Here is a 25456-nt window from a genome sequence, read left to right as displayed (position 1 = left end):
GCGGGGCCGGGGCTTGAGGTCGGCGAGGGCGCGGGGGGCGCGGGACCGGGTCCCGAGCCATAGGGACCGGAGCCGGGCGCGGAGAGGCGGGAGCCCGGGGCCGGGGTTCGGGGTGGCGGCGCGGAGGGCGCGCTCCTGCGTTGGCTGCAGCCGAAGCTCGGAGAGCGGCGTGGCGGAGGCGGAGCGGAGTGGAGCGCGGGACCGGAGCCTCGCGCACCCTGGGAGGCAAGCTGGGCGGCCGGCGGAGAGCCTCCAGCAGCGGCTCTAGAAAAAGCCGGCTCCGGGGGCGTGGCCACGCGGTGCCCACGCCCCCCCCCTTCGGCGCGCTGCTCCCGGCCCCGGGGCGGAAAGGGGGAGGGGAAGAGGAGAGGGATGGGGGGGCGGGGTGTGTGTGTGTGGGGGGGGGGGTGTGTGGGTGTGTGTGTGTCGGCGCTCCACGCCACAACCTTGGCCCGCAGCCGGGATGGGGCCGAGAAGGGCACGGGGCATCCAGTAGAGCCGGTACAGAGTCGAAGAGCCGGGGTTTAGGGAGAAAAAAGAATGGGACAAGGCAAAGCCACGGGCACAGGGTAGCGCAGCGCACACCCAGATGTGTAGGACGGACGCCACCCCGCGCCCACTGGTCCTCTCGCGGTGCCCCCTGAGCTGCCAGTAGGGAGCAAGGTGACTGAGCAACGCCCCTGGCGCTGTGCCGGCTGGGGGTGCCTGACTTGTTGCGGGAGGAAACGGGGAGGGGTGCTTCGAACCGCGTGAGCGTAGCGCTTTCCCCAAGCGTTTGAGGCCAGCCTCGTGGGGACTCCCCTGCCCAGGCCACCCCTCCGAGCCTCCAAGCCCTCAGGGAGAGCAGCCCCGGAGCGGGTCCCGTACTTGCAGGCCGTCCGCTGGGGGCACAGAGCCCGGAGGAATGGAACAACTGTCTGCACACGTCCCGGTCCAAGAAGGGGAAACATTTTTAAGATTGACCCCGGGCAACAGGAGGGAAATGAGCCCTTATTATAAATGCTAGCTGCTGTTAGGGACGGAGAGTTGATTTTCTTAGGTGAGAATAGTGAGAATAGTATTGAAGTTAAGTAGGAGGATACCCTTAGAAGATGAAGGCTGGAGTGGAGAGGTGAAATATCATCTTGTCTGCAGTTTTCAGATGATACAGCCTACACACGCACACATTGTGCCAGACAGAGGAAGCAAGTGTTATAGTGTGTTAAGTTGTCACATCCAGGTGGGGGATAAGTGGACGTTTGTTGTACTGTTCTTTCAACTTTCCTGTCTACTTGCAAAATGTCATAATAAAAACGTTGTGAGAACTCCCTCTCCTCGTTAAAGAAACAGCGCCTGAATGCTGTCTAGGAAAATGAGCGCGACTCCTTCCTCCCTCCCTGTCCCGGGTGGGACAAATCTGTCAGCACGCAGGGCTCAGACCAGCGAATTCTGGAAGGGAAGGGCAATGGGTAGCGCTGGCCGGCAGCGGCCACCGCCCCGGACACGGGACGCAGGCCGGGAGGCACCCGGGGGCCTCGGGGCAGGTGGGCGGCCAGGCGCACAGCACAGCAGAGGAGCTGCCGAGCGCGCCGGTCTGGGCAGGGGGCTCCGCGGGCGACTCAGCCACCCCGGGTACGACTCCGACTCGATCGGCTCAGCTCTGCCCAACCGCCCGCGCGGCGGACGGGCTAGAAAACGGATGGGCCGCGGGGAGCTGGAGCCGCGCGCCTGACGCCGCCGCCGCGGCCCCGGTTCCCCCACGTTCCCCGAGGGTGGCCAAGGCTGTAGCGGCCTGCGCCCTGCGCGCGGGGTGGTGGGGAATCGCGCGCTGCACTGGAAAAAAAAAATCAGGTGCTGAAAGAAAAATAGCAACACACACACCACATACACACGAAATCAGTATACAAAAATAAAACCACGGATTCTGCCTTGCTCGGCGCTCAAGTTTCTTGAGCTGCTTAACTCTCGCATGCATTTCACTGAGGTTTCTGGAGCGCCGATGTCAACTCTTAATTTCTTTGCAAGGGCGATCTCGCAGACCCGAGGCGCTGCAAGTGCTGCGCGGCCTGTCCCTTGCCTCTGCGGCTGTTTTCTTTCTTTCATTTTTTTAGAGGTGGGGGGTGGGAGGGAGAGTAGTCTCTTCCTGGGTCTGCAAAACTATTTTCAAAGATTAACTAAAAAGATTTTACAGGCCAAGATTTGATTTTCAGGAAAGGTTTTAAGACTGCAGTGACGTGTAAGGGTTCGGTGGGCGCTAAGAAGTTATTTCTAAACGATAATTTCCCTCTGAAAGTTTTCAGAATGCTTCGTGGACAGGGCTGAAAGTTTGTCGGGCTGTCAGACGTGACTGAACAAGCTTCTAAATCCTCAGATAGATCATTTATAAAGCTCCAGTGTCCTTGGGGTGAAAGACTTTTCTGGGCTTTTAAGGCTCGGCTTCGTGGGTAAATTTGCTTGGGTTGATCTAACTGCGCGCAAGCGTGCATTCCCCTCCTTGGATTAGCAGAAGGGCAGAAGATTCCAGCACTATTAGATAAAAGTGGAGTTTGTGGCACGTCCTCCAAAGGGGGGGGGGGAAGCAAGTTTCCTTTATTAAACTCTTCTTGCTACATCAGCAAATTAGAGAGCCAGTTGAATATTGATGAATGCTTTGAGGGTGAGTAATATGGCTACAGGCCGCAGAAAGTGAGGGCAGGCAAGCTAAGTATTTACTCAAGTGAACAATCTTCGAGTATTTTTCAAATATGATGTCTTAAGGATTTCCTTAGGTTTTCTTAGGGCCTCTGAAACAAACCCTGATTCTGCAAATGGCTTCTCATTTTAGTAGGCCCTTCCCAACCTCACAAAACAGAAGTTGCCCCAAGAGTCGCTTAGAAACGCAGCCTGGCATTAAAACCCAGCGGCAGCCCTCCAAACCCCGGTGTCAAGGAGGGAACTTCTCGCTGGGCAACCCGAGAACCCCCAAATGAAGTGGACACCATTCACTATTTGTTTTTGTTTTTTTGTCGTTTCTGAAATTCAGCTTCAAAGCAGGTATTTTCAGGAAAATAGCACATATTTTTTTCCTCCCTGAAACATTCAGAAATTACCTTGATAAGAAATAATTCTAGTCAGCCGTGGGAGGAGAGTTTTAAAAAAAGCTTTGAAGGCTCTGAAGGTGCAGCTGAGGAAAATAAATTAGCCCTCGAGTGGAGAAATTCAGCAAGGAAGTAACCCATAACAAGGTATTTAGAAGAATTTTTGGAAAGTGTTTTCTGAGAAGCAATTGCAAATAAATCTTTGGAATTAGATACTAGGAAAAGGAGTTGAATTGAAACTCTTTTTTACACTGTAAACAAAATGTCTAGAACTTAGCATTTTCATTTTAACTAGAAGTGTCTTTTATGATTATGTTTTTCATGAAGGCCTTGAGTTAGGGAAACAAGATTTTCCTTATGTTGTAAATATCCAGAAGTCTTCAGAGAGATAAAATCAGGATAGAGTTACAGATTTAACAGAAAGAAAACAACTGGAATTGTGTTATGAAGCTTCTACTGTGTTATTTGTAAAAGCTTTTTTTTTTTTTTCAGGGTTCAAGAAAAGGCTAGCAGTGAGCAGAAATAATAGACTCATGCCTGCCCTACTGTCAGATTTAGCAAAAAATATAGTGCACCTTAGTAATTTTTATTTTATTTTGAGAAATTGGTTATGATAAAAAATAGCTGCTTGCAAAACTTAGAACTTTGAGGGGGGGTGGGAAATGTCAAATCTTAACTTCTCCCAACCCCATGATCTCACCAGGAGAAAGAATAAATTAGTAAATTTTTCCTTTCTGTCAAGGAGGAGCTTAGTAAGTCCTTGATGGCTGTTGCTTTTGATTTCGAAGTCTCTTTTCAAAGATGCGGAATCACTGCCTTCAATGCTGCTGGGATTTCTTCTTTAAACAGGGCATGTTTTTCTTGTTGGGTGTGCACTATTATTGTCTTAATTATTCCTGGATTTTGGCCCATGAAATCAAAGACTCTCTCAGATGACAGAAATGATCGGATCTTTGCACAAAGGAAGGCCACAGTGGAGGGGTGGAGGGTGACCTCAGTCTCTACACTGTGCTGGCCCTACAGGGTCCTCATCCTGTAAGCCAGCTGGACTCTCCTTTGCACCAGAGTGAGCTCACAGCACAGTATAATGATAGGGGCATGGAGATGAAAGCCCACCTCCTGGACAAGATTTGGTCACTTGCTTTCACCGTAAACATTATGATCAATTTCTAATCTTACACTTCTAGCACTTTCCTTGAGCCTTATTACCCTATTATACAGAAGAAATAAAAACAAAAACTCAGTATAGAGCAACGTCAACACGTCAAATGCTATTGGATTCAGGGAGGCTGAAGTGCATTTGGACAGTTGATTACTCCTTTTATATCAAAAAAATTTTTTTTAAGCTCCAAATTGGCCAGCACCAAAGAGGTGCTGTCAAAAGCACAGAGCTCCCCAAGTTGGAACGACTTCACTTTTAGGATCGTGCTACTCCTGGGAGAAAATAATATCTCGCTGGGCAGAGATAGGAGGAGGGGACAGGAAAGTGCACAGTGCTAAGGGATGCTATCTGTTTAAAACCAAGATGTGTTTTCCAAACCATGAAATACTTGTTGAAATAGGAAAGGAAGGAAAGTCAGTGTGTATAACTGAAGCATAATATTAAAGCTATTAATGCCAGAATATCCAGAACTTCTTCTTGTGTCCATAACATAGCTGTTTGCATTAAAAAAATATTTAAAAGACTTAATATGTAGAGTTTCTAGGACTGGTGAGACATGTCGTTTCTTTTACCTCCTGTCTTTTAAAATAATTCTTGGGTTTAAAATCAGGTGGGATTCCACAGTAGCTAATGATCAGGGTGAGCTCCATCCATTGGCAGGAAATGGAGCTAGAGATCTGGGTCCAGTTTTCCATTTTAACACGTGCCCTAAACCCAGGGCTTCAGCAGCTTCCTTAGCTCAGAGTCCCCAAGGAATGCTTAGGCCTCAGGCAAGGAAAGAGGAGGGAGGCAGAGAGTAGGGGCAAGGACAAAAATGAGAAAGGAGGAAGGTGAAAGAAGGAAAAGAAAATCAAGTCCTTCCCCTCATTCCTTCTCTGTCTTCTAATGCAAACCCTTAACTTGCCACCCTTAGGTCACCAAGGTAACCTTCTCAGGCTCCCGGCTCATCCCCCAGCTTAGTTTGGCCCCTCTCACCCTAGTTCCCTAAGTTCAACTCTAAAAACACAATTCTGATCATATTGATCCTTGGCACTAAAAAATCATACAGCGAAAAGTATAGTCCTTGAATGTGGCCTTCAAGACCCTCTCCAACCTGGCTCTGATCTGCCCCTCTGGTTGTACCCCTTCACCCTCCAACCACAGCTTCTTTTTTATCCTTCCACGCAGGAGATTTTTGCTCTTCTCATTTCCTCATCCCTCAAGGCTCAGCCCAAATGCCATCTCCTCCCTGAAGACTTCTCAGATGATCTCAGGTTGGGGTTAACTGCCTCTGGCCTGTTCCATCACAGCACATTAATAAAGCTAGTCATTCTAAGTCTCTGCCTAGCAGATAGGAAGCCCCTAGAGAGTAAGGACATGCCCAGCTATGCATCTCTTCTCAGCACTTTGCACAATTACTCGTGTTAGTTGGTGTCCAACGCAGATTTTCAAATAAATGCTACCTGAGAAGGGAAAAGACATGGAGGGAGTGAGGAGAAGTCAGGTCGTGTCGGTGGTGAAGCTTGTGGCCAATATCCTCAAGAGTTGGCTTAGGTGCCCTTTGGTGCCCTTGGTGCCAAGGGTTGTCTAACCCAAAGCCAACATGGTTGCTTAACAAGTTGGTCTGAGATTGGCATTTGAAACTCATCCCCTTTAATACTATGGAATTAGTTTATTTTAAATTAGCTACTCAGTACTAGAAACCCTCTCCTGAAAAACTACCTCCATCATTTGATTTATTTTTATTTTTTATTTTTTTGTCTGTGTGGCACAGTGTATGGGATCTTAGTTCCCTGACTGGGGATCAAACCCGTGTCCCCTGCATTGGAAATATGGAGTCTTAACCCCTGGCCCACCAGGGTAGTCCCCCACCATCATTTCATACTTTTAAGTTTCAAGCCGATTTTTGAAGGGAAGGTGCAATTTAAATGGAATGGGGAAAACAGTATGTTCAGGGACCTGCAGATAGAGAAGAGTTAAAAGGAGAGAGACACAGCAAGACAGAGGCTATCTTTTGTGGAATTAGCTGTTGATTGAACTGGACAAATAAGGTCTGCCCCTCCAGGACAAATAGATTAGAGGGGTGTGGAAGTAGGCAGAGGCGTCTTGATTTAATTATGGGACTGTGAGGAGTCTTTGAAGGGCCTTGAGTGTGATGTAATGAAAATTGTTTGCAATAGATTCACTGGGCTTACCTGGTAACTCTACAAACTAAAACTGTGATAAACCGAGGTTGATCGGAACCATTGGAATATCTTCTTCTTCATGCACACAGGAGTGAGTTTTCTTACTGGAGAAGAGAACAGATGGAAAAATACTGCTTCATATATGCCTACACAGCAGCTTTTCTCCTTCTCTCCCTACCCCTCTTTCTTCCCTTTTCTCTATTTCTCAGACAACTGCATAGGCCCCCACCAAAATATACCCACCCCTCTGCCCCTGACTAGACTTGACTGGCCTTTAAGGATAATCAATTTCTTGTGACATTAGTCATAAAAATATGTTTTAAAATACCAGTAAATATCAGGCAGAAAAATTCACCAAAAGAATACAGAAATTTAACCTCATGTGCTGATTTGATGGAACAGAGGAACGGAAACACACCTTCTGGACTGAGGCTAATCGTTTTGGAGTGATGGCAGAGCTTCAAACTGGAGAATGTTTTTTTTTCATGGGCAGCTTAAAAAATTGTCATTAAATATTTTCAAGAAGTTAAAACAACACTGAAAGCAACTTGGGCAACTTAAATATTCATTGTAGTTGCTGTAACCAAATATCCCAACATATATGAGCTTAGGTGCTTCAATATAATCAGAAAAGTGTGATTTCTCTATAGCTTGGTAGAGCAAAAATTAAGCAGATGAAATATGAAATGAACATGAGAATTAATTTGTAGCTTGGATCATACAAGCCAGATTTTTGAAGAGATAATTTTATTTTGATTGCAGACTGTAAATTATTATAGGGAGTTAGTGTAGGAATGATATTGAGGCTTACTTTTGGGTCAATTTGTTCCCAACTTGACCCTCTGTTGGTAGAGGGGAGGGCTGAGGTTTCTCTAACCCCAAAGAAACCAGTCTCACTGTGGCTTTAGGACTTGGCTTTAGGACTTATTTCTCCTCTCCTCACACTGGCTTTCTTTCAGTATGTTGTCATGTAAATGCAGTTTAGAAAACAGAATAAATATTCTATGGGCATTACTTGGAAAATAAACTTTTAAAGATGTGTATGTATTTAAGTTGTAGTGTTACAACTCAAAAGAATTCTTGCTAGAAAGAAATACGTATTTGGCTAAAAGTCAAAAATTTTGAAGTAACTTTAAAAGGTGAATAATTTACATTAGCCTGGTGTTTATATAATAGGGTGTGTGTGACAAAGTTAAAATAACATTGAAAATAACTTGAGTCATTTAAATATTCCTCCTGGTAACTGTAGAATATAAGTGCTTTTGAAGGGGGGAGTGGTAAGTTTTTAGACAGCTGGCAGGGATTTTTTGTGTGTGTTCCTTTACATTTGAAAACTGGTATTAGCATTTAATTCTCTGACTCAGAGCAATTCCCCCTTGCCTGTCAGAGAACATCTAAAAATGAAGGCTGACAGCCAGGCAGGGAAGGGCAAGCCTGTCGTTTCACTTCCGGGAACTTGTTTATGAAGGCTCCTGCAATCCCCCACCTGCTCAGGCCCTGTGAGCCCCTCTCGGTTCCTGCTGTTTAATAATTCTGGGAGCTCCTCTGATTTCATTGCATTACCCTTCAGATAAGTTACAGAAACTTCATCAATGGCCAAGCCAGATGGTTGTGGATTGGATAGGAACAAAGCAAAAAAAAAGAAAGAAAGTAGTAATGGAAAGAGTGATGGGAAGCATTGTGTTAGTATTTATATACATACATACATACATAAATCAATGAGCAAAGTCCCCTGCCTCTCAATTTTGAAGCTGGCTAATGCCTTATATATATATATATATATATATATATATATATATATATAGTGTGTGTGTGTGTGTGTGGCTCAGTCGCTCATTGTGTCCCACTTTTTGCGACCCCATGGACTGTAGCTTTCCAGGTTCCTCTGTCCATGGAATTTTCCAGGCAAGAATACTGGAGTGGGTTGACATTTCCTTCTCCAGGGATATATAAAAAATATGTGCATACACATATATATGACTCAGATTCCCCCATCTCCCCACTCCCACTGAGTTGCATTAGGAAATCGTTGGTCTGATCTGAACTAGCATCATCATTTATGTTATTTGATTTACCGTTTACACTTTTCCCCTTTGGCTTTAAATGTCTTCAGCAATGTCGTCTTAGAAAAATAAATAGAAGCTTCCTCTGGAATACTTTTCACCAATCAGTCGGACTTGTAATTTGCAGCTGGTAGGACTTATTTTCCCCAGAGAAGGAAAACAGAACCGACAGAGGCAAGGGTACAGCAGTGACTTATCATGTATTTTTCTGCCCAAGCTGTGTCCTGCCATTGATTGTAAATTGATTGTATATACACAGATAAATTGAAGAATGTCTCATTTGTGGAGTTAAGGTCATCACTAGGATGGTCCCCAGTGATCCCGCCTCCTGGTGCTCCCACCTTTGTGTAGTCCCCTCCCCTCATGTAGGGGCTGGACCTCCAGAGTCACTTCCCCAACAAATAGAACATGGCGGAAGTGGCGAGATGTCACTTCTGACACTGGGTTACAAAAAGCCTGTGGCTTCCGATTTGGACTCTGTCCCTCCTCTCCTTCCCTCCCCCTTCTCCCACTTCCTATCTTTGTTGTCATTATCATCTTCCATACCATGAGAACACTCGGGCAGCCTATGGAGAGGCTCACAGAGAGGAAATGAGGCCTCCTGCCAACAGCCTCTTGAGTGAGCTTGGAAGTGGAATCTCCAACCCCAGTGGCATCTTGAAATGACAATTTGATGGCATCTCCTCGGAGATCTTGAGCCAGAGGCACTTGGCTACATTGTGCCCAGGTTCTTGATCCGCAGAAACCATGAGAGAATAACTAGTTGTTGTTCTGGGGTAATTTTTTTTTTTTTTTGGGCTGCACCAAATATCCTGTGGGATCTTAGTTCCCTGACCAGGGATTGAGCCCCCTGGGCCACCAGGGAAGTCTTGTTTTGGGGTAATTTGTTATTCAGCAAGGGCTTCCCAAGTGGCACTAGTGGTAAAGAACCCATTTGCCAATGCAGGAGACATAGGAGACACAGGTTTGATCCCTGGATCGGGAAGATCCCCTGGAGGAGGAAATGGCAGCTCACTCCAGTATTCTGGCCTGAAGAATCCCATGGGCAGAGGAGTCTGGTGGTCTTCAGTCTGTAGAGTCGAAATGAGTTGGACGTGACTGAAACAACTTGGCATGCATGCACATTATTCAGCAATAGATAACTAATACAGAAAGTTTTATAATTGTATAATCAGTGTGTAAGTTTATAAGCTGAAATCTGATCAAATCATTTGTTTTCTTCTGAAAAAGTTGTAGAAAGTCGCAAGACTGAAAGCCCTCTCCTTATGTCTCTCTCTGTCTCTGTCTCCCTGTCCTCTCTTTCTCTCTTTTTTTGGGAATAAACAACTATAATTACACTTTAAGCAGTATATCATAGAGATCAACCGCAGGGATTGCAATACTAATTAGATTTAAAGAAAACAGAGAAAAAGAATTAAAAGATGTTACTTCATAAATTAGCCTTTCTTTAAACATTTGATCTTTGATGATGTATTTCTTTTTTTTGGATAGTGTATTTCTTATAAACATGGTGTGTGTGTACCTCTGTCTGCCTCTGTGTGTGTGTGTGTGTGTGTGAACATGCTGTGTTTAGTATAATGCTTGGTCAGACTTTCATTCTTGATGGAGGAATGGAGGGATGGGAGTATTGACATGCAGCTCCAAAATGGCCTATTAGTTAAAATTAGGGATAAAAGACTTTTTGCCCTTGACATTTATATATACTTTATACTGTTTTTTAAAAATCTGGTTTGCTGTTTTATAATTAGTATTATAATACCCTGTTTTCAGGGTATAGGAATTAAAATTTAAATGTTACTTTGACTCTTCTTCTATCAGTGAAATATTTTTAAATATTTGACAAGCAATTATCATAACACATGGTTTCAAACATTTTTGGCTTTCCCAGAGAGTGAACAAGATGTGAAAATGCTCATTTCTTTTGAGGGCAATAAAGCATTTCTTATTATTATTACAAATATGGTTAAAACTAAGTGGTAGATTTTTATAAATCATGTCACCTTAAAAGTGAAATGGACATTACCACAATAAAGGAAGAAAATGCCCTTTCAGAGTGGCATGCCAAAAGGTAAATAAACTAGCCAACTCAAAATGCGTTTTTTTCTTAAAGCATTTTTATCTTCTCACCTTTTGAATGGTTTCTATGCTTATGAACTTCCAGGCCCTTTCTCAGTAACAGTCACCAAACAGGCTTGAGCACCTACTGAATACCTTCACCAAGTACTACATAGGAGAAAAGCAACACAAACAAACAAACAAACAAACAAACAGGACAGGGTCTCCCATGCTCAAGAAGCACATGATCAAGCAGAAAAGATCAAACATGGAACTGAAATGGTTGAAGTTTGCTTTTACTGAGTAAAGACATGTCTGAGTCAACAAGTGCAGATTACTCTTGAATTCTGAAAAAAAATGATGCCTAGTTATACAGAGATTTTTACCCAGGTAAAATATGATTCTTGATACAATATTGCTTTGCATCTTTGTTCTTGCTATTTCCTTTGCCTAGAATGCCTTTGCCCTCCATCTTCATCTGATGAAATCCTCCCTCTCACTTAAGGCCTAGTTCAAATGCCCCCAATCCATGAGGCCTAGGCTTATTCCATCTTGCCTTATCTGTTGCACTGGAAAAACTAACCTACCCAAGTCTCTGGTCTAGAATCCCATGAGTCACACTTCTTTCATCTCTTGATCACTTCCCTTTGGTATCCTTTGTTGTCTTTCTCTCTGTCTTTTGTTTTGCAACTGTGCCTTGAAGATTGAATGTTAGGGAGTTTTCATTTTCTGATCCTAATCACCTAGATTCATGTCATCTTCCCAAGGCTTTATCTCCCAGTAATTACCTCTTATACCCTTTTCTTAAGCTCCAGTTCAAGGAAGCTCAATTTCTTGAACTAATTCCTGGACATGTTCCCTTGGATATCACTATCATCTCCAAGTCAACTTGTGCAACCTGGACTCATCTTCACCCGTATCCTCTACCCTCATTCCAGTTTCCTTACTTAAAGCCAGAACTGACCATGTCTTCTGAGCTTCTAGGGCTCTAAGTGATGACATCTTCTTTGATTCAATCTCCTTTTTCACCTATATCCTGTCAAACAGATCAGGGCTTAGCTCCAATCTCATGGCCTCCATGAAGCCTGTCTTCTCTGCTCCAGGGTCTGGAGTCTGTCACACTCCAAATTTGCCTGCACAGCTCACTTTCTTTCTTGATCAGGAATGGGGCTTCTATAGGCATAGGCTAAAATGAATGAAGTCTTATTGTTCTTCACTTGAAATCATTCTCATTTTCATCTCTTCCTACACTTTTACACCTTCCCCTATTTGTTCTTCTCATGCCCTGTCACCTAACTTACAGCCCTAACCCCCTAGGTGTCTTCCCATCACAGTGCACTTAACTGCCCTGTGTCAGTTCTTACGCTCCCGAAGGATGCCTCTTGTCCTCCTTTGTGCTTAGCCAACTCCTCCTTATCTTCTAAGAATGAGATCACTGCCCATCTCAACCAGGAAATCTTCCTGGATCTTTCAACCCAACTGGAAGCCTCTCCTCTCTGGGAGGGAGTGTTAAGTGTAGGAGAGGAAAATGCATTTTGGAGCTAGTCCAACCTGGGTTTGAATCCCAGTGATGTTACGTATTAAGTGTCTAGCTTCAATTTCTCTGAGACTCAGGTTCCTCATCTAGAAAACAGAGAAAATAATTTTTATCTTGCAGAGCAGTTGTGAGGATTAGATAAGGTCATGTGTATAATGTATCAGGCATATGGTAACAGCTGTTATTAGCGAGTAGGTCTTGAGTGTCCTCCAAGGCTGATACATTGCACAGCCCCCGGGGGTGTCTCCACGAATACTGCCCCTTGAGGTGTCAAGTGCACAACTTGCCTGTGTAGTCCAGGTCTCCTATATCTAGTACTGACAGTTTGCTATGTTATTTATAAGTGTTTTAGTGTTTAATAATCCATAAGCTTCTGAAGAGAGGATGGGGAAGGGCAGTCCTCATTTTCTTGTACATAGCCTTGTTTATTGCTACTTTTCTACCTCATTTCTCACCACTGTCAACTGCCCTCTACCCCAACTACATCGGATTAAACTAATTGTAGTTTCTCTGATGGCTGCATCCCTGATCCTCAGGCCTCTGAACAGGCCCATTCTCTGGGCTAGAATAGCTTCTAGCTACCTAGGCTTGTTTACTTGTCTTCTCTTGATTAGACCATGTTAGTCTTATTCACCAATGCATGCTCAGCATCTAACATAATACCTGGAACATAGGATGAGGGTGCTAAATGTTTGTTGAATGAACACATTGTTTTCAGGGGTTGTTACCTAGTTTTCCTCAAGAAGGGACAGGAGATTTTTAAATGAACAGCTGTGTTTCTTTGATGGCCATGACTGCGATATACTGGGTATTTGTTCCCCCTGCCTAATTTGTATGCTGAAATCCTAACCCCCAATGTGATAGTATTAGGAGGTGGGGCCCTTGGAAGATAATTAGGTCATGAGAATTGAGTCTTCATGAATGGGATTAGTGCACTTATGAAAGAGACCCAGAGAACTCACTGTTGAATAAACTGATGTACCTTCCCTTTGCAAGTCTTTGAGAACCGTAATGGATAGCCAGGCTTGGCTGAAAAATTTCTGATCACATAAGCTGGGCAACTTTTCAGAGTACTATGAGTGTATGGCCTCAGGAGTATGCCTTCTAGTTGGTGGGATGTGAGTTGAGTGATTCCTAGAACCACTGGTGGTTTATAAACCACTAGTATGAATTCTGCCTTCCATGGACAAAAAGTGATACAGAAAAGTGATAGATCGAACTAAGAAGGAATGTGGCTAAATGCTGAGTTGGGTGGTGTAGTTTCAGGGACATGCGTAGACAGATGGAGGGATTCACTGGGGGCCCTTAAAGGAGAGAGAAGTCATCTTAGAGAAGGGATCAGGCACTCAGATTTGTAAAGCACTTAGAAGAGTGTCTGGCACATAGTAAAAGCTTTGTATGTGTTTATGAAATAAAAATGCCCAACTGATATTTCTATGCCAGCAGGATTTTATTTTTCCCTAAAAATATACAAAAAGAATTTTTTTTTAAAGCTTATTCATGAAATCACCATGAGTTGTTTTTCCTCAAAAACACACATAGGAGGGTCATAAGAGCTTCTATTTGTCTACTTAGTGACGTGGGGCTCGACTCTGCCCTCTTTCATTGTAGACACAAGACAGACAATAGCAGTTGGGCCTTTGGCTGGACTGTGACAAGGTGAACACTTCATAGCATGTCTCGCCATTCCGGGTTGTGACCCCTCCGTTGGGGGCTAAGTTCCTGGAGCAGGACGTCGTGAGCCATGGGGAACATAGCGGGGCAGTACATGACACTGGAATCACATACTTAGATGAGGTATGCTTGGAAATGTAGTATATCTCGGAGCTGTAGAGAACCATGTCCTGAGAGACAGCCTTGGCCCTGATACCACATTCTGTCACACGGTAGGTGAATTGGTAGGCATGTGGCTGAACATGGTTGGCAGGGCAACCCAGGCCCAAGTGTAACTCATGGAAGTGGACATACACTTCGTTGTTCAACATGAAGGGGTGTACCGTGACCATGAACCAGTCTGTGGAGCACAGTACAGTCACTGGATTTTGTCCGGAACAGGCTGAAAACACAGAGGTGAGGATGATCAGCTCTCTTATCAGCTCGAAAACTTTCATTCTGGCAGCTTATCAGGTAACGACTCTCAGGAAACAGGAAGCTATCCCGTGAGAAGTTCTAGAGCACACAAAAACACAAAAGGCAAATCATTATATTTCTTATGGTAAGTTCAAACATGACCATTTGAAAAAAAAAACAAAAGGCCAGGACTTCCTTGGTGGTCCAGTGGTTAAGACTCCTTGCATCCACTGCAGGAGACACAGGTTCTATTCCTGGTCCAGGAACTAAGATCCCGTATGCCATGCAGTGCAGCCAAAAAAAAAAAAAAGAGGCCATTCCTAAAGCATTGAAAAAAAAATGTGAAGAGAGTAGAACTTAAACGTTCTCACTGAAAAGAAAAACAGTTAAACATGTGAGGTGAGGGACGTGTTTAATTAACTCAATAGGGGGAATTCTTTCACAACGTCAATGTATGTCAAATCAGCACATTGTACACTTTAAATCTCTTCCAATTTTATTTGTGTATTATACCTCAATAAAACTGAAAAAAAAAAGAAGCAAAGGAAAATATCTTTGTGAAAGAGAACTGAATTTTTATTTCATTGTTGGAACTCATGGGTTTCTAGATAACTACAATGATTTCTTTAAACGACTTTACCATGTTGTTTGGGTATAAAACTCCCTCACATATACAATGAAAGTCTACACTGATTAGCAGTGGCATTCCTTTGTGTGCAACCCCAACAAAAAAGAAAACAAAATTGTTTTCATGCCAAACATTAAATAAGGTGACAGAAAATAACAGTTTAATTCAAGCTGACAGCACTTTCCTCCTGAAGGCCCCAATGTCCTCCCCTATACCGTACTAATGAACTCTTCTCTATTGCCTTCTTTTGGTTAGCAACAAATTTAATTAAATGAAAACCCAGCAAGAAATTGTGGTTTATTTCCGACAAACAAGTGGCTTATGTAAAGTGATCAAATGAATGCTTTGAAAATGCCAGCAGTGGCTATTGATTGTGAAAATTAATAAACATCTTTTACTCTTGTGATTATGTAACTATTACTCAGTTAATACCATTGTATCATGATTGGTCAACAGAAAAATAATATAACTCTATATCACCAAAAGTGGGATCTAATAGAAAAACCTATAGTCACTTTTTAAAGTCTGGATGCATGTCAGAATTATCTTGAAATTTTTTGAAAATACAAATGTTCAGGTATTGCTTTTTTCTTCAGAGCTCCAGATATGTTTCTAATCAGCAGCCATGTTTAAAAACAACTGGGCCATATGCTGACCTTTTACTTTTATCTAGTTAGTTTCACTTTTTCTATTTCATATCCAGTACTCTCATTTCATTTAGTTTACATTCTCCAATTTCTGCATCTCTTCTTTTTTTTGATGTTCTTTCTCAAGCCTTTATCAAGTGTAGTAGAAAAAATTTTCTATACATATGTATAAGTATGTACAATATATATATTTTAGAAAACTTATGAATTCTTGCCTAACTAAAAAAATGATGACATCTTGATTCCACTTATTTGACTTAATATGAATAGAAGGCTAGATTTCTAATTAAAAAATAGATATGCAACAAGCAACAAACACTTATTGTAGAGCTTAGGCAACTATAGTCAATATCTTATAATAACCTATGATGGAAAATAATTTCAAAAATAATATATGTGTATTTGTATAACTGAATCACCTTGCTATGCACCTGAAACATTGCAAGTCAACTATACCTCAATAAAATATATATATATATATATATATATATATATATATATATATATATAAAACGGAGAAGGCAATGGCACCCCACTCCAGTACTCTTGCCTGGAAAATCCCATGGACGGAGGAGCCTGGTAGGCTGCAGTCCATAGGGTCGCTGGGAGTTGGACATGACTGAGCGACTTCACTTTCACTTTTTACTTTCATGCATTGGAGAAGGAAATGGCAACCCACTCCAGTGCTCTTGCCTGGAGAATCCCAGGGACAGGGGAGCCTGGTGGGCTGCCGTCTCTGGGGTCGCACAGAGTCAGACACGACTGAAGTGACTTAGCAGCATATATATAAATAAAAATGCCAGCAGTAGCATCATAGGCCATTATAACCAACAGATTCCCTAATATATTCCTCAAGACACTTATAAAATAGTGAAATTGCAGAAATAAAAACATTATGGTTTTTATTTGGACATTTCCCCATCCATATTACACATGAAAACTACCAAAAAGTCCTGTATTGAAAAAGCAAGTCATGGGTTTGCACTTTACACATTGATTGTCAAGGCATCTCTTAAGGTGTTCTTTGTGGCCATGGCTTGCACCTCATGGAGTCATATGCTTTGCTTGACATGCTTTTATTTTCACTGGTCTTTTAAATTTATTTTCTTTTCCAATAGGAAGCTTTGTAGCCATTTCCCAGTCCTATTGCCTTTACCTCCTAAAGAGTGACAGGCAGAGTAATAAAGAGCAAAACGGAGTCATGCTCAGAACAAGTGTCTAAAGCTCTGCTTCAGAAGGGGTACACATGAAGAAAGAAGGAAGGAACAGGAATATCATCACATTTTGTTCAACTCAGCTTTAATTTTAAAAGTGAAAATAGAATAAATCAAATAGAAAAGTGCCTAAAATTTCAAAGGAAATGTCTATGCAGGGTTTTACTTTTGCTCCTTGGTAAGTTAAGTAATCCTTGAGTAAATGAACTCATTTGATCTATTGAGTGTCTACTATGTGCCCAGCACTGTGCTAAATAGAAAGCATACCAAGACAGTTCTTTCTTCCCCTCTTTCTCAGTTGCAAAAATGCAGCTCTTTCTTTTCCTATGATGCTGATGAATTTGCTGTTTTCTTTAATGGCAGAGGAGCCCACTAGCCAGGTGCTGTGGCCTGGATGGGAAGTTTTGTTTTTATGTCAGCACTTGATCTGATTGGTGCCCCTGTCTTTCCCTCCCTTGTTACTGACTCCTCATTCTCTTGAGGATATTGAGGTGTAAAGAGAAGCCTAAGAGGTTTACCCGGCTCCTTCCTTTCCTCTTTGTTCTGAAATGTCTCTCTTAAGACTATTTTTTGGTTTGTTTTCCACAAAGCAAAAAAAGAAAAAAACGAACAAAAAACAACAGCCGCAACAAACCGAAAACTCAACCCTCTTACCCCTCCAAAAAAGCAACCAAACAAAATACAATGGTGATGACCACAGCAACAACAAAAAGCAAGTAAATTCTGATGCCAGCTGCTCCTGGATAATGACTCAACAGCTAAATAAACAAGCTACTTGCTCCAGAATGATGTGCATTTGCTGAGGTTGCTTCTGGAAGCTGAGGTCATCACGCCATGACTGCTGCACTACTGTCTTGGTCTCAGGAAGACCACCTTGTCCTGAGCTCTTTAGGAATATCCTTCTCTCTCTCTCTCTCCCTCTTTCCTCCTTCCTTTCCTCCTTCCTATGTCATCTCACAGTCTGGACCTATTTGCCCTGAACAAAAACCTTCCTTTTAAGTACTTTCTGGAATAGGCCAGGGAAACAATCCTTCCACTCCAGTTTTGTTGTTCAAACCCCCAAACTGAGACCAAGTTTAAGGCCGTGTTCTCATCCAGAGAGTTAGCCATCCACTTCTTCTCCTTCCCTCGAGCATCTTTTCTATCTTCCCTTCTCCTCCTTCTCATGGTTAATCCAAAGAGAATTATAAAAAGCCCAGATTGTCTGAGAAACATTACAGTTGCCCCCCAACCAATCATTTTAGACTACCTCACTCTCACCCCCAACATTAACTTTTTGAATTACATTCACTGAATCAGTCTTGAAGGAAGGGGTTTAGTAAACATCACTGAGTTTGGGAGCTTATTGAGCATAAGACAGAATTTGTTTCCTCTGATTTTCTTGTAACCACAAGATTGCCACAAGATTGGAGCAATAAATGTGTGTGACAACATAGCTTGGGCTCAGATAAAACTGAAAAATGAAGTTAGTGGACCTGTGTTTAAGACTGCATTTCTAGGGACTTTCCTGGCGGTCCAGAGATTAAGACTCTGTGCCTCCAATGCAGGGGGTGCTGGTTCAATCTCTGGTTGGGGAACTAAGATCCCATAAACTGTGCATGACCAAAGGAAAAAAATGGCTGCCTCTCTAAGGTGAGAGAGAGGAGTTGGGACACCAGGAGAGAGCAGAAGGCACTTGCTAATGAACTTGCTAAGGCTTAGCTTAATGCCACTCTTGGGGAGTTGCTCCGTTTTGCTGAGCACAGGTCATCAGAACTGGGCAGCCTCCCTTCCCTAATGCCTGCAATTCCCAGGGAAGTTAGAGGGTGTGTGTGTGGGAGTGTGGGTGTGAGTTAAGGGAAGGTTATAACTCATTCACAACACAGTGTGAATTCATCAAGTCAGCAGCCTTTTCTAATATCCAGCTGAGATGTGCTGGTAGAATGGGATCTTGGACTTGACTGGGGAGGGAGAGGGTGGGCTTTGATTATAGGGTGAGGGGGAGCAGAGGAAAAAGAGGGCTGAAGGGCTAAAGATGCGAAGGGGGTGCGAGAAGAGAGGGCTGTGTGGAGTTGCCAAATTAGAGCTATTTTTAGCCATAGTTGGGTCTGTGCACAGCATCCCAGGAGCTAAGGGAGTTAAGATTTGGGGAAGAAATAACTGCAGAGGGGGGAACATTCACCCTGGCTTCTTGGAGGAGGTTGGACTGTTAGAAAAACTGCAAGATTATCCCTGTGACATCCCAGAATCTGAGCTTCCATGCATTTGTATAACCAAACAGGGCTCAGCTATTGGTACCTACAGTCCTGAACTGAGCTATAGAGAGGCCAGTAAATCCAGAGCTGCTAATGACACGTGGATGCAAAATGTTTGCTTTCCTTGCAGCTATAGAGTACAGTAGCTTTCTGTTTTTCTAAATGTGGTTTATGCATACACAGTTTCCATCAGTTCTTTTAAAAGAGTTTTCCTCCTTTCCCCTTTTAAAAAAATTCCCTAATAAGCCTAAAACTTAATACATCCTTTACATTATTAAAAAAAAAAACATGAAACGTTTCATTCTGGGAATATGAACTCTATTTCTTAATGTCTTACAAGAAAGAGATTGAATATTGGTCTAAACACAGAGCGTTTTTAATCTCATGGAAAAGAAGATATTTTTTAAGAGAGACAAAAGCTGAAGTCCAACTTAGTCTTGTGATGTTGGTGAGCAAATGGAGATGTGTAACACAAATCTCCTTGAAAGCAGACAGGATTTTTGCCTCCCCATCGCCTCTGATGTCGTTAAAGACACATATGAACTCTTTGCATGGGGAATGGGGAGGGGAATTAGCTAAACATTTCCACATCTGGTTTGAGAACAGTTTGGAAAAAGAATTCACTCCATAGGCTCCTGGAAGCTTTTGGGGTCGACAGTTATTTATTTTTAAAATTCAGTATGCTCATGACAGCAGAGTTATCGCTTGTATATTGTTTTCCCAGAATCTTGTTGTCAAAACAAAAGGAAACAGAGGGGAAAAGGAAACTCCAAAGCAGTATGCAATTATCTCAGGGAAATATAACTGTCAGGGCATTGATTTGCAGCAAAGTTTGTTCACGCTCTTGCAGCTGATTTGAAGAAAAATGAATCTGAGTTGGAATAAAAATCCTTCTAAAAAATAAAAACAGAAGAATCCTAGCACTCTGTGGACCCTTTAGCTTAGAAATTCAAATAGTCACATGTTGTTGACTTTGCCCAGCCAACTATGTCAAAGTTTGGGGGCCTTTTAAAATTGAGGCCTAGTTTTAAAGAATTACTTGGTTTGCTGCTCTCAAAGAAAGTGAGGATTGTTATTATATTAATGATGTTGAAGGCTCATTAAGGTGAGTTAGAAAATTAAATTACTGTTTTTGTAGAATTTACATTCATTCTAAAGAAATCTGGGCCCAGTTTCGTTTTTCAGCCTCATGAAACAAGCTGTTAAAGTAACCACACATTATTCATTGTTTGGTGAGGAATAAGAATTATGAACTGCTAATGCTTAACAATGTCCATTCTCTCAACCAAGGAAAACACCTTGACTCAACCCTAGGAAAGATTTCATTCAAATTAAACTAATCATTAAAAGTGGTTTTTTTCCCCTCTGATTCTAGAGGTGGAAACAGTGGAGGGAAAAAACTGTAGAAAAATTGGGAGATATAGAAAAAACAGAAAGTACTCTTTGATCTCAAAATAATCATTGTTAAATTTTTAGTTTCATACTTTTAGTTTTGGGGGGAGCAGAAAAGTCTATATACATATATATGATCCAAAGTCATTTCTGGAAAAAAAAAAAAAAAGGCAAGGCTTTTTGAAAGCTGTTTTTAATTTTTGACATTGAATTTGAAGGCAATCAAAGCATTATTTTTGTTTGGGCCATCTGGTTTTGTTCTTATAATCTGTTAAGCTATCAAGCATAGTTTAAATGTCATGGTTCATCTCATGCACAAATAAAGGTTGCGAAATAAGTAAGAATCCAAGCTCCTTGTAAGAGAGAGAAGTTTTCTCTGGGTCATAAATTTGGTTACTAAAAGGTGAAGAGTCTGATGTGAAATCAAGTCATAATAAGGGTAAACCATACCCTGACTGAACATAAGCATTTCCAAATAAATATAGAAAGCTGTACTTTGGTGGAAATGGCAAATATCAGGTTATGGGAACCCGTTCCCTTTCATGAAGAGAAGCTGAGTTAGTTCAGTTTTTAGAGTTGAACGAAGGGATGTAGTTCATAATTTTCATAAAATGTAAGGAAAATCCCAAATGCGTGCCCCTAATCCAGTTCATGTGTTAATTTAATAATTTATTTGAGTTTGATTTTTCAGAAAATGACACCCTTTGCCACAAAGCCCCAGAGTCCCTTCTCATTTCAAAAGACAAGGTAAGTTTGTGTCTGGGCAGAGGTTGCAAGTCCACAGCAGCATGGCTGCCTTTTTAACCCATTAGTCATCTCTGGAAGGCTGCCCAAACCAGAGAAAGTCTCCTTCGCCCAAGATGACTTCCGGGTGTTACCATCAGAAGGCAGAGGACTGAATCAGACGCTCCTTCAAGGGCTTCACCACCTCTTTGATACACCTGTGTCAATAAACAAGGGCTCTAGGTGGCTTTCAAAAATGGTCAGGCACATTCCTCTCTCCCTTTCAAAATTGGGATTTTTGGGTACAGGTTTTCTTAAAGTGAGGTGCACGTCTACGGCCCCAGCTGAAGGATGGCTTAAGTCCAAATCAAACCACAGTTTACTTTACAGACTGTTTGGCTGATTTTTACCTGACTTGACTAATGTGTGGCTCTCCCAAATCCAAAGCTACCTTGTATATGCCCCCACCCAGAATGTGGCCACTTGGTCCATATGTGTACACCCTGACTGAGGCCATTCACCATCCCTTGACTCCCGAGAGGGAGAAAGGTTTTAGAAAAGGTTTCTTTGGTAGGAAAGCTGTTGCCCATTGTTAGGGAGCCTATAGCTTGGGAGGTTTGCCTGCATATTGGAATAGGTAGAGGCATTACCCTGAGGCCAGGACATTGTTGGAAAAGCAAATCCTTCTCTCCCTCTATCTTTCTCTCACACACATATACAGGCACACACAGATGGACAGATGGACGAATACACAGACACACACATTAAGAAGAAAGGAAAACCCAAATCTATTTCCTGCTGTTGCCATGATCCTTACTATTTTTTCCCATCCCTTAATCCTTGGGCTGTAAATTTCTTAGGGAGCTGAGTCTTGATCTACTATAGTGTTTGGTACATGGTAAGTACTCAGTACATAGTTATTGAATAAAAGAATGAAGGAACCACCAGAAATTACCATTTTCCCCTGTGCCTCCTTATCCAACCCCTAAAGGCCTGAACCTTGTTACTGGCTAAATCTCTCCTCCACTCATTCCCCAAACTCCTCCTTGAAGTCCTGGGGCAACAGTGAAAATTTTCTTGGTAGAAAGTGTAGGGCCCACATCAAGAGTCCTGCCCACTAACCCACCTGCCTGTATACTGAGCTCACTGATGCCAAGGACTGTATGTTGGCCCAGGCCAAATGTACCCACTGCCCTCTCAATTAGCTCCTAAACAGCCACTCGAAACGGAGCCAGCACTCCATGCAGTAACTCCCCAACCCAGGTCACTACCCTCCTTCCTGCTATCAAGCAACCAAGCACAACAAGTGTCAGCATGCCTAGATGCAATGGGAGATTCACAGGCTACCCCCACTCTGATGGTATCAGATAAGTGAATGAAGTCAACCTCTACACAGAAGATAGGTACAACTTTCTCTGGTTTGGCTTTACATGGGAGGAGAGAAGAAATTCTTAAGACCACCCAGACCAAGTCAGGCAACTGAGAGACACAGTATCATCAGAACCGAAAGTCCCAGGTCCACAAGGTACTGAAGAGTGCTGGGTGCCTAGAAGGGGCTTCCTGGAACCACTGGGTTGACTGAAGCCAGTGGACACAGATCTCCTAAGTTGCCCGTGGATGGATTCCCTTAGCTACAAGGAGGAACCAAAACATGGGCTGGATGTCTGTTCCTGCTCAGAGCTCATCTACGTGTCCACTGTCAGTTCTGAGCACAGAGGTGGAAATCAAAATGCACCAGAGGTTCCTGAAAAATCAGAGGCAAGATGGATTAAGTCTCCCCTGGTGCAAGCTGACCCTTGGCTCACTCTGGGCCAGACTTGCTCAATCCACTCCACCAACTCCAGACTGAGAGAGATCCAGGCCAACTCCAGGTTTTGTTTCGTGCCCCCAGCCTGAGTGCTCCCCTAGAATGCTTTGAAGTTGACCCCATCTCTGCATATGCTATTGTATTTCCCTGGTAGATATCACTCTCCATCTCTGCCATCTGCAACTTTTCTATAACAAAAATTTGACTTTTGCTATGATAGGTCCTTATCCCCGCAATGTCAAAATACTTAAGGCAGAGTGTTGGCTTGGTACCTTCTCTATGCAATTAGTCTTTTGTTAAAATAGATACATGATACGTTGAACCTGTGTTCATCATCTGTCTATTATAATGTATATATATTTAAAAGTAAATATATAGAATATAAATAATGTTAGGCTAACCTATTACATTATTATATCTGATAATATATACATATGTGATATATAATACTATTAAAATATATATTAACAACAAAAAGAGGAGGGCCTCTACTCCTGAAAATCTATCTTCCCCTTAACTAAGAACAAAGGCCTCTTTTCTAAAATATTTCTCAAGGGCCAAGCTGTTGAACTTACATCATTTAGCTATAAATGTATATGTGTGGATATATATATACACATATACATGTGGAATTATGTCCCCTCATAAACATATGTTGAAGTCCTCACCCTTGATACCCCAGAATGTAACCTTATTTGGAAATAGGGTCTTTACAGAGATAATGAAATTAAGAGATCATTAGGGCGGGCTTTAATCCAATGACTGATGCTCTTACTAAAAGGGGAAATTTGGACACAGAGGGAAGATGATGTGAAGTCACAGGGAGAAGACAGCCATGTGACTGGAGCGATCATTTACAAGCCAAAGAAGGCTTAGGATTTTCATCAAACATCAGAAACTAGAAGAGGCAATGAAGGATCATCTCCTAGAGCCATCAGAGAGAGAGCATGGCCCTGATGACATTTTGATCTTGGACTTCTAGCTTCCAGAACTGTGAGAGAATATATTTTTATTGTTTTAAGCCTCCCAGTTTGGGCTACTTTGTACAGCAGCCTTCAGTTCAGTTCAGTTCAGTCGCTCAGTCGTATCCGACTCTTTGCGACCCCATGAATCGCAGCACGCCAGGCCTCCCTGTCCATCACCAACTCCCGGAGTTCACTCAGACTCACGTCCATCAAGTCGGTGATGCCATCCAGCCATCTCATCCTCTGTCGTCCCCTTCTCCTCCTGCCCCCAATCCCTCCCAGCATCAGTCTTTTCCAATGAGTCAACTCTTCGCATGAGGTGGCCAAAGTAATGGAGTTTCAGCTTCAGCATCATTCCTTCCAAAGAACACCCAGGACTGATCTCCTTTAGAATGGACTGTTTGGATCTCTTTGCAGTCCAAGGGACTCTCAAGAGTCTTCAGCAGCCTTAGGAAACTAATAAATATATTTTTCCAACAAATTGAACAGACACACATGCCTCCTTCCTGAGATAAGAGTTTGAAAGGATGAACGTTCTGACTCTTTGTCTTGTTACAACATTAAATTCCACTTGGGATTAGGAAGATGATAACTAACCAGGAATGGAGACAGGAAGTTAGAAAGAAAGTAGCCTGTCTAAAGGTACTGTCTAAAGCTGCTGATGGTACTGGATGCCTGCAAGAGAGTGGAAGGAGGGAGGGAGATTTTAGTGTAATATCAGGAAGGCTTTTTCTAACTTTAAAAGTTGGCCAAAAATGCACAGAGAAGTCTGTTGTAGAACTAAGCTTCCTTGGTTCTCTGCAGGCCTTTCGGTAGAGTCTGGGTGGTCACTTAGGATGGCTGGAAAGGGAATTCCTGTCCTGTGTGGGAGGCTAGACTACAGTGTCTTGAAGGCTCTATCACCAAATGCCGCGTGTGTGTTCCCATGTGTGTGTTTGTAATATATGATCATAATTCATAATGTGTTCTTAATCATGTATCATAATGTGGTCATAATTAGTGCATATATTATGAAGATAGGCAGGAGAGAACACACACACACACACACACGAGTATGCAGTTATTTATATACATCTTCCTGATATATACAGGACTACACAATACGGCCTCACAGGGACCTGAGTCTTTAGCCAGGTTTTTGTTGTGACTGGCCCTTGCTGATATTGGTGGCAGTGACAAGGATAAGGTGCCAGGAGAGAAGGGAGGGTCAGTCACAATGTAGCCATCAGAATGGGGCTTGCTGTCCAGCTCTAAATGACGGGGGGCTGACTTGGCCCTTTCAAGCAGCATAACCTCTGAAAGTCTCACACTGGGGGTTCTCTTTACAAACTTCTGCACTGAATGGAAGGGTTGGGGCTCTGCTCCTTGGAACCAGCATCATAGCTATAGGACAAGTGCTCAAAAGTCTAAATATTCTCTATTTAACCTAGAAAGGAGTGGGGGGAAAACCTCCCCCCACCTTTTGGTGCTTCTTTGCAATGTTCTAAGCAAGTACAGAATCCTAGGATTTTTGGAAGTTTGTTTCAATATATATGAGTCACATATGGCAATAAATCTCTGCTTTTTTCTTTAATTTGGCTGTCTTTTCTGTGTATAGAGACACCCCTCCCATAGAGCGTGTTCTCTCGTTATCTCCGTTGATCCTTGCAGCAATCCTGTAAGGTCCTCAAAGGCAAACATCACATGTTAAAACTGTGGAAATGGGGGCCCAGAAGGGTGGAGACTCTAGGCCTTGGGC

The 25456-nt window shown here is 42.7% G+C and overlaps 1 protein-coding gene across 1 annotated transcript in view; it reads right to left on the bottom strand.

The window, feature by feature from the left end:
• Window positions 1–13469: 13469 nt before the first annotated feature.
• The window catches only part of PLAC1 (placenta associated 1), a 77979-nt gene continuing 65992 nt past the window's right edge, over window positions 13470–25456 (bottom strand). The window contains exon 2 of the mRNA XM_086389240.1: window positions 13470–14207. Within this exon, the coding sequence (XP_086245366.1) occupies window positions 13610–14149 (540 nt within the window). The 5' untranslated portion in view covers window positions 14150–14207 and the 3' untranslated portion in view covers window positions 13470–13609. The remainder of the gene's footprint in view (window positions 14208–25456) is intronic.

This window comes from Bos grunniens, chromosome X (assembly GCF_055505025.1).
Source record: "Bos grunniens cultivar Pamir isolate PY7600 chromosome X, Bosgru_T2T1.0, whole genome shotgun sequence".
In the NCBI taxonomy this organism is placed as follows: Eukaryota; Metazoa; Chordata; class Mammalia; order Artiodactyla; family Bovidae; genus Bos; species Bos grunniens.
The sequence above is the reverse complement of the archived record's forward strand: the minus strand, read 5'-3'. Positions and strand labels throughout refer to the sequence as shown.